Raw genomic sequence first — 9,323 nt, forward strand, 5'->3', positions numbered from 1 at the left:
AATATTGCATAGTTCTCCGTCTCACTGTTCCGAAAGGATGCAGGGTAAGAAAGCCTTTCAGTGAATGGCTACTCAGGGGCACAAGCACTGATTTCACCCCAGCTGGAAAGATGAGTTAAGGACTGAGTCTCAGTAAGATTTCCCTCCTCTCACCGGAGAGAAATGGGAATTTCCCAATGTGAGTCACAGCATGTATGTGCCCAAGTCACCATCCAGAGGTGCCCATCTCTGCACGGACTATAGAGACCACTTCTGGTGAGCCAGCTCTGAATAGGTGCCTGGGTGACCTGCGCAAAGCCGGGAGGAATGATGTGGCACAGCCCTGGGATTGGCAGGGATCGCCTCACAGGAGGCGTAGGATGTAGGTGTAGGACTGATGTAGGGTTCCTCACCTACCAATTGCCTTTCATGCAGAAAAGACATACAGGTTTTAAGGGTCCTTGAACCATCCCTTGTACACGGAGGAGTGACAAACACTTCCCAAGTGCTGGAGAAATGGGAGGCTTTTACTGGAAAAGAAAAAAAAAAAAAAAATCCCTCTCTGCCTGAGAGTTTTGCAGGCAGAGCTGTTTACAGTAACTGATAGATTTTTCATCTGGCCAGCATGACTAACTAACCATGATGCGCAAAGTGCCCAGAAGAGCACTAAGAAAAGCACACATTTTGCAGTTCAACTTCCTCTTCTTCCCAGACTCAGCGGTTAGGCATTCTGCACAGAAAAAAACTTTGAATGCAGCTTTAAAAAATATCTAGACACGGCTCCTTCTGGGGAACTGGCTTCCAGATGATACCGCAGGATTCTCATAGATTTCCATGGGATTTTTTTTTGTATCTGTAGTGGCCTTTCAGCTACTCGGACAGCATCAACCGTGAGTTGAAATTTAATCTGTGTACTAATTACTGACACAGACACACCTCCTGCCTTGCGGGCTCCTTTGGTATTAAAGCGTCTACTTTGTCTTCAAGGGGTGGGAACTTTCCTGTTGTTGGAAATGAATAGTAAAGCACCAATGAAGAAAAGAATCAGATTTTCACCGGGACAAGTCCCTTATAAAAAACAACCACTTGCTGTTCCCTCACAGGCTGCAGGCCAGCTGGGAACCATCTGAAAGATTCTCCAGGTTGTCCACCATACTGATGATGGTTTCTATTTTGTCTTCTGGAAGCACGTGAGAGGCGTTGGATCGAAACTTCTTCAGGAGCGATTCTTTGCTCAGAGGCTTCCTCCAGTGCCCATAGAAAGTGTCACATTTGCCTGTCAGGACATCCCCGCTGTGCAGGAGCAGTGCCACCTCTCCGTACATCTTGTCAAAGTTGGCCACATTATCTTCAGGGTGCTCCACCACCACTTTGTCCAGCAGCTCCCTCAGCTCCTGCCGGTGGATGCTGCTCTCTGTGAAGGAGCTGAGGCCCACTTCGCCATCCAACAGGGCAGTACAGGCATTGAATTGGAAGGAGTGTCTGGCCTGGTGTTCGGAGCTGGGGAAAGGCCGATTGATGTACTTTGACACTGGGATCTTCAGCACAATTGTGCGGATCAAAGAGGGAGAGAAGGACCCCGCATAGTTGATGAAGAGGTTCCGGACAGACAAGGCAGCATCCACCACCCAGTGCATCCCCAGGTGGGCTGGGAATCGCTTGAAAGCAATATCCTGCTTCTCCAAGAGGAACTCATGATGGTCACTTGGTGTGGACAGTGGTTTTGGTTGATAGACACTGTAGAAAGCACTGAATCCAGAGCAACCAGGGATATCATCCAGAATTAAGGGGTTAGCCTCCATCCCTCGGGCGGCCAGCAGTGCTGCTTCGAAGCCCAGGCGGGTGGCATTTCCGATGTGCAATGGCTTGGCTTGGGTGGCGGCGTTTGCCATGGGTGCCCCTGCAAGCGATGCAGCAATGCCCAAAGCGTGTGCGCATTGGGCCGTGCTGAGAGAGAGCAGTTTCGCAGTGGCCGCAGCACTGCCCATGGTACCGACCACCGAGGGAGGGTGGAACCTAAAGGGGAAAATGCAGATATGAGCATCCCTGCCTGCTTGGCACAGGGAGCACCCACGCACCTCACCTACCAGACCTGCCTATGGGACTGGAAACGAACTGCCAAGTTGGCCAGCGGAAATCCCTCATGGCTCTGGTGCAGGTGGGATTCACCTAACTCAAAATTTAGCCACCTAAAAACTAAGCATCTAGTTGATGGAGACAACAAAGTGAGCTCAGCATCTCCAGAAAGCAATTTTTATTTTTCCCTAAGAGTAGGTGGCATGGCTTGTGTCCATACAGCCAAACTGTCTCCCCCCAGACAAATAAGGTGGCCTCATCCAACATGCCCAGGGGTAACAGTTCCTGGTCGATGCTGTCCCTTGGACCACGCCAGGCCACTGCCTGGTGAATGGCAGTTGGCAGAGGCAGAAATTGTGCCAGGGACTGTGCCCACAATTAAGCTGTCTGCGTGGCTGTGAGCCACTGCCTGTCCTGTGCTCTTGCCCTGGTTACTTTAGATAACAACACTGCAGACTCAGCGGTAGACCTCTCGATGTGTATTTTTAAGGCAAGATCACTGGAGGTCACCAAATGAATATGAAATAAGTGGTGCCTCATCAGCTCTGGCACAACGGGTATTTGGCTCTCAGTAGGGCTTTACCCTGATCCTGAGTTCAGCTGGACTTAAACTAACATTGTGAAACCCTGAGGAGGCCTGTTAACAGGCTCACCAACCCTCTTCCTACTCATTAAAGAAAAGGAGGTTTACCTTTTGGGAATGTCGTGAGCCTCGGTGGAGAAATGCATGAGCCTTCCTTGCACTTCCAGGCCCACATTAAATGCCAGCAGGAAATCCATGCCATTGGGTTTGGTGCTTGGAGGTAGCATCTGGGAAGCTGCCAGAAGAGCTGGCAGAACAGCCCCTGAGGGGTGAGTAGCAGGGTGCCAGGTATCATCGAAGTCCATGGAGTGAGTCTGCCAGAGAAATGGAGATAAGGACGTGCTGGTGTGGGGGGCTGGGGCCTGAGGGAGCTAGGGGGTCCTTGCTGATATTGCTGAGGCTACGTCTGTAACAACATCCGCCCAGTCACCGAGTGGTCCCCACGGTGGCTGTTTGGTCCCTCTAAAAGCAGTGTGCAAGACTGCAGAGGAGCCCATGACTTCTTGTCCCCCATTACCCCTCCCAGTCACCAGTCTGCTTCCTGTAATACTAACTAGTGTCTCTGAAGGCACCACAAAGCAGAGCTTCTCTGGGAAGAGCCTGCCTTACCGCAACTCCGTTGGTGAACGCAGCCAGCGTGGGGGAGAGCTTTATGCCTGGCTTGCCGTAGACAGAGCTCACGGCAACCGAAGAGTACAGCTCCTGTGAAAGGAAGAGAAATTCAGACGAGGACCTTGAGTGAAGCAGTGATTGTGTGATGCCAGAACACCCCTCTACTGCAAGGCAAAAGTCCTACATCAGCCATGAAATAAGGCCTTGGTTATGGTGGTGATGTCAGGGTGGGGACCACGTATCTACATGGTAACATGGGGCTGTTCCTACCCGGCAGTACTGCAGAGCGATATCAAACACGTGCGTCGTGCTGCCCACAAGGCCAACCCCAATGCTGTCGAGGATCATCCTCTTGCTTCTGTGACGGACGGTCTTAGACAAGTGCTCGGGTCGAACTGCATGGATGAAGGAGGCAAAGCTGCTGGTCACGGTCTCCTCCGGAGCGCTCCTGGCCACCACTGCAGCACCAAGAGAGACGGGAGGGGGTAAAGACACATGTGGGCCATGTGCTGACAGCTCACAGGTCTTCACCCTCTGGTCTTACTGAATTTATTGAAGGGCAAAGGCAGCTGGAGAGTGCAGGACCTGCCCAGCATGCCCCTTGGGTCACAAGGCTGCATGCAGCCCTACAGATTTGGGAGGTGATGCACATCTTCCCTGTGCTGTCCCAGGCTGTGAGCCTCTCCCCGAGAATGCCATTTGGGCCCAGAGTCACCTCCTGTGGCTTCCGGCACTTGGCGGAGTCTAGGAGAGGAGCACCACTGCTCCAGGCTCTCTCTATAGACAGTGGAGAGATGCTCCTGGTGAGTGGACTGTCATCTTCTCTGAGGGCAGGTGCCATTTCTTCCTCATCGCCGGCACAGGGAGCCCAAGGCAAGCAGGCTGGTGTGAATCCTGTCCCTCTCCATGGGTTTCCAAGGGTCCACAGCATGTCCTGGCTCCTACTGCCTTCACGTGCTGTAAGGACTGCTCTGCACACCTCCTGGGGTGGCTTCAAGAAGGCTCAAGTGAAGCAGTTTCAGGGCTCAGCCACATCCCCCCACCCTGGGTTTCAAGCAACCATTTTTGGGGGGTCAATACAAATTACGTCCCTTTATCTGAAGAAAAGGCAGAGCAGGTGCCCTCCTACATTACCAGTGGTGCCCTGTTGGGAGTGGATCGCATAAAAACAAAACTTCCTATAGCTTCCATTATTTTTTTGGCAAGCAGGACTAGACCCAAAGCCTGGATTTATCCAGAAGTTTGGTCCTACAAGGCACCGAGGTGTCTTGCCTCAGCCAGCAAAGCTCTTAAGCCCTATGCACTCAAAAGGATGCTTAAAAAAAAAAAAAAGACCTTTGTGTATTCTTTCATAGTTTAGCTCAGCATATCAGAGGATTCAGCCTATGCTTCAGAAGGGGAGGAAACAAGAAGATCTCCTGAGCTTGGTGTTTGAAGGAAAGTTTTTCCTGTCTCTGAAAACACCCTTGCTGGTAGACAAGAAGCTACACATCGAGCTTCCCAAGGCAAACTCGGTGCCTGTATTTATGACCTGTAAGGTAGAGCTGGGCAGACAGCACAAACTACTGGCACTTTTGGATTTGGAAGTCACCATTTCCAAATCTTTGGAGGTGCTAAAATTCTGTGGAAAATATCCAATTTGGGACCATTGTACTTTTTAATTTCAGTAACAAATTGCTTTGTCTTGATGAATTTATATTTCATAGAATCATAATTATTATGACCCATTATAATTTATAATATCATTTTGAGAGTGCACATGAGAGTAGAAAAACTATAAAATTCAATATAGCTAACATTTGCATGATTGCGAATCCATATATATAGACACGTATATACGTATGTGGGGGGTACACACACACATGCACGCAGATAAAAGATGGCATTAAAGTTCAAATGAAACTAATCACATGAAAAAGTCAAGACAAGTGAAGCAAGAAAATAAAAATACTTTTCTTCAACATCTTACAGGAAACCTCACCAAAATCAGCAGGTACATAGGACACTTTATTTTTTAAACAGAAAATATCCCAATTAAAAAAATGACCATTCCCTAATTTCACTAGTGTGTATTCATCCTTAAATGTCATGCCTACTGACTCACAGTTTGCTTGCAAATGTATTTGGAGTCACCTAGAGCCTAGGAGTCTAAGAACTACTTGTAAACACAGCTGAGAATGTCATCATTGCTGTGACTCACTGAAATAAAATTCACCCCTCGCAGTGGCTCTACGAAATATATTGCTATAGGAATCTGTAACACTCAGCAGTTTGGAAACCTTCTGCTGACAAAAATCTGTGTCCTCTCTGTGTACTCTGAGAGCGTCTTCGTTATACCACAAATGAAAGCACCAACGCCCTCCAGGAGAAGGAAACAGTGAAGTCAAACTGGATTGGAGAGGCTGGAGGAAAATCTGCTCGAATCACACTGCACCCATATAATTCTAATTGCTTCCTTTCCATCGTCAAATGCTCTTTGTCACTCCGGTAGGCAGTGATATTTTTTAACCCTTCAGTTAAAAGCATTTCGTGACTCCAGTGTTTTTGTCCTGGTATGGCAGCTGTGCTGCAGAACTTAATTAAAAAAAAAAAAAAAGAAAAAAAGACTTTGTCCAAGAGCAAAGAGATCTGCGTGGATTATTATTATTTCTCTTGTTTTCAAGTCTTCATTAAGTAACGTGCATTGCATTTATTGTATTAATAACACATTTTAAAATAAGTTAATAGGCAAACTCATAATAGACCAAGTGGCTACACAGCAAAGTTCTGCTTAATTTGTCTGAAGCAGAGAAGCTGTAGACATGCAGGGCTGGAGAAGACAGCACGCTGGCTGTGGGGCACGGAGAATGATCCGTGAATCACTTCAAGCAATGCTAATAGCAAGATCGGATGTAATAAAGAACTAATGACAAACGGAGGAGTTAAGGATCCGAGCAATCCGATGACAGCTACAATTTAAATATCTTACGTTTATGGTCAAAAAGTAAGAATTTGGAAAGTCCGGTTCTAAATCAGTTAAAGTTTCTGTTTTAGCGCAGGACTGGCAATCAACATTTTTACCACTTGTTACTTTTCACCTTGTTCTTTAGCAACCGAGGGCAATAATCATCACAAGACCCCCCAAGCATGCTTTGTCTTCCAAGAATTTGAGCGGTTTATCTCAGTGCACTTAGCCCAGCACTTTTTTTTTTTTTTTTAAATCATGTCATTACTTTTTTTTAAAAAAATAAGTAATGACATGATTATTTTGGGATGCTCTTTAAAAAAGGATAGGGAATGCGGTTCTGCAGAGAGATACAAACCGTGAGCAGCAGTTTTGTGAACTTGCCGGGAGCTTGCCAAGAACTTCTGGGATTTCTAGAGTAAAGACAGAGAAAGAGCATTTGTCACCTAAGCTGCTTGAACCTTTTCAGAGCCGTTTTACTGGTTGTGCCTCTAACGTGGCATTGTAAGACACTCACAGATCAAACGAGCGGATAAAACTAACTACATATTTAAAGGAGAAAAAAATATTTTCCAAAGCTGAGTCCAGCAGGGGTGCCAAGAATAGCCAGGGAAATAAAGCAGTACAGTAGAAGGGGCAGCACAGCTCTTTCAGACCTACCATGAAATCCTCTTACGGCTGCGAGCAGGACCAGCTCAGAGTGGACACGAGGAGAAAAAAAACCCACACAGCACATCCCAACAACAACAACCCCCCTGCCATGGCACTGTACAAAACACGTTTGGGACACATAAAAGGAACAGGCATGGAAGGAGCAGGTAAGTAACTATCAATAAAGTGTCTGTGAAAACCATCTGGTTTTGTTAGTCTTGGGGCAGGTTCCCATTTAATGTCACGACAATTTTGACCAGTTGAGGAACCGCCTGGAAAACGACATTACCTCCTTAAAGTGAAAAAGGAAAGATTAGAGATGGATAGGTTTTGTACATGAAATAGTAGTTACCTGTAAGGTTAAGTAGACCATGCTGGTGGCTGTTACCACTGCTTAATCCCCAGCTCTGCACTGCTCTATTCGAGGGATGGGAGAGGTGTCTGTCTGAAAGGTGCTTTGCTGTCAGGGTTTATATATGCTTCTGAAAGGCAATTTGCTTTTTGTTTTTTTGCAACTGAATTTCAAGTGTGATGACATCAGCCTCTGGGGACGGAGAGGGTGGGGGGAAATAGATGAGGAGGGGTGGTTTTTCTCTGCCGAACAGAAGGGAAACCCCCCTGGTTTCAGAAATAAAAGAAGATTTAGGACAATAACCGACAAAGTTCAAGGAAATTCCTGTCTCCAAAATGCCACAGGTGCCAATGTGTGAAGCAACTGGCCCCAGGCTCCTCCTACAGAGGAGGACTATAAAACTGGTCCTTACCAGGAAATGAGAGGGACAAGAGCATCCTCCCATTGAGCTGAAGTGTCACCAAACCAGGTAATCCAAGCTGCAGAGGGAGAAGCGTGGCATTGGTGGTTTTCTTTGATGCTTTTCTTGAATACATTCAGTGTTTTGTCATTTGGCTGAATCTTTTCATAGCTCTCCTTATTCTAAATGTTGAGATGTTAGTGCAGACGTGAAATCTGTAGCTTCCAGGAGACATTGGGACCCTTCGTTCCCAAATGAATGTTTGGACTCTGGGGGGATGCCATGGCTCTTTGCTTTGTCCAGTAGTGAAAACTGGGGACATTTAACGTGCTGCATATTATTTTGTGCAGAATAACAGCCTGGTGTGATACATCTTGCATGTAAAACCAGCCTGAATTTTCTACTGAAGACTAGGCAGACCCTTGATCACTGTGAACGTAGCAACGTATCTCAGGCAACTCCGTGCTGTTTTTCACCAGAGGAGAGTCAGGGTTGTGATATTTATTCCAGCTGTGTAGCATCGTTGTGCACTGTTAATCTTGCTGTGTGCTTATCCAAAAAGAATTGCATGTCATTCTCTTAACATGTTTATCTTGAGAGACACAGTATGTTGTCAGAGCTATATAAACATTCGTTATCATTAATAAGGTGGGATGGAAAACTAATCGCAAAATGCCACCGGGGAATAAGTGTCTGAAAATGTAACGTTTTGGTATTTATGTATGTGTCCCATGGCATGCTAAGCCTTGCTCCAGCCTCCTGTGGAGACAACGTCCATACACCAGCATATTCCCATTAATATTAGCCAAGGTAAAGAAGCACAGGCAGCAGATGGCAGTGCAAAGTAGACGCACGCAGCGATGTCTGCAAAGCCTAGGTATAACAGCAAGACGGGAAGGGGGTGCAGAGGGGAACTGCCTTTTCTGGAGGGGGTGAAGGGAAGTTATTGTGAGCAAGGTGGCAAGTAAAGGAAAAGGTGTTCGGAGGCTGCAGCCCAGCTGGCACGCTGGCCACGTGGGCATGGCTCAGAGGTCATGCTGAGGGGAGAAGAGCCAGGACGGAGGCAGGACCTCACAAGCCATTTCTGCAAACCCCAGGCTGAAGAATGTCAGGGGCAAGCAGGAAAAGGAAAGAAGATGGAGGAGGCTGGGTGAGCGAGGGGATGGCTTTGGCTTCGCCCTTGCTGCACGAGGGATTTGCGCAAGGGAAGGATCGCCCCGGGCTGCCCCATCCATTCGTAGTGCCGGCTCTCTGAAAGGCCTGGCAGTGCCCCAGGTCTCCAGGTGCCTCCTCACCGTGGGGAGGTCTCCGTCCTCGCGGTTTCCTGGACTGTGGCTGTGCTGGCTTGTACCCCGTGTGTACAGAGAGCTGCTAACCCCACATGGTAGAAAGGGACTTCCCGTTTGCTCCTCTGCCTCCGCACCGCCCTGCACTGCCTGCATAGCCTCTACCCAAAGAGCTCCTTTGCATCAGTCCCAGCTGAGGATACCCATCTTGCAGACTTCAGCGCAAAGGAAAGACTTGGTGGGAGACCCCTCCTTTCTGCGTCGCACGGAGTGGGGAGCAGAGGTGTCACGTTATCTGTTGTCTCTAGTGCATGCGGAGAAGCAGGTCCTTACAAGGTGCCAGCAGCAGCAGCTGTGCGAAACGGGTGGTGACAGCAGCCATGAGTGGTTTTATCCTAGGGACAAACAAGGCTCGGGCATACTTCGAACAGAATACACCT

At 47.9% G+C, this 9,323-nt stretch overlaps 1 protein-coding gene across 1 annotated transcript; it reads right to left on the minus strand.

Annotated features, from left to right (window-relative positions):
- Positions 1–1,076: 1,076 nt before the first annotated feature.
- Positions 1,077–7,218, minus strand: LOC142415252 (cis-aconitate decarboxylase-like). Its single transcript, XM_075513324.1, has 6 exons — positions 7,198–7,218; positions 6,553–6,607; positions 3,521–3,708; positions 3,248–3,340; positions 2,747–2,952; positions 1,077–1,995 (listed from the first exon to the last, which is right to left on the minus strand). Exons 1-6 carry the CDS (start codon positions 7,216–7,218, stop codon positions 1,077–1,079), a joined length of 1,482 nt encoding a protein of 493 aa, XP_075369439.1.
- Between the last annotated feature and the right edge of the window lie 2,105 nt (positions 7,219–9,323).

The sequence above is a fragment of the Mycteria americana genome, chromosome 10, assembly GCF_035582795.1.
Source record: "Mycteria americana isolate JAX WOST 10 ecotype Jacksonville Zoo and Gardens chromosome 10, USCA_MyAme_1.0, whole genome shotgun sequence".
Lineage (NCBI taxonomy): Eukaryota > Metazoa > Chordata > Aves > Ciconiiformes > Ciconiidae > Mycteria > Mycteria americana.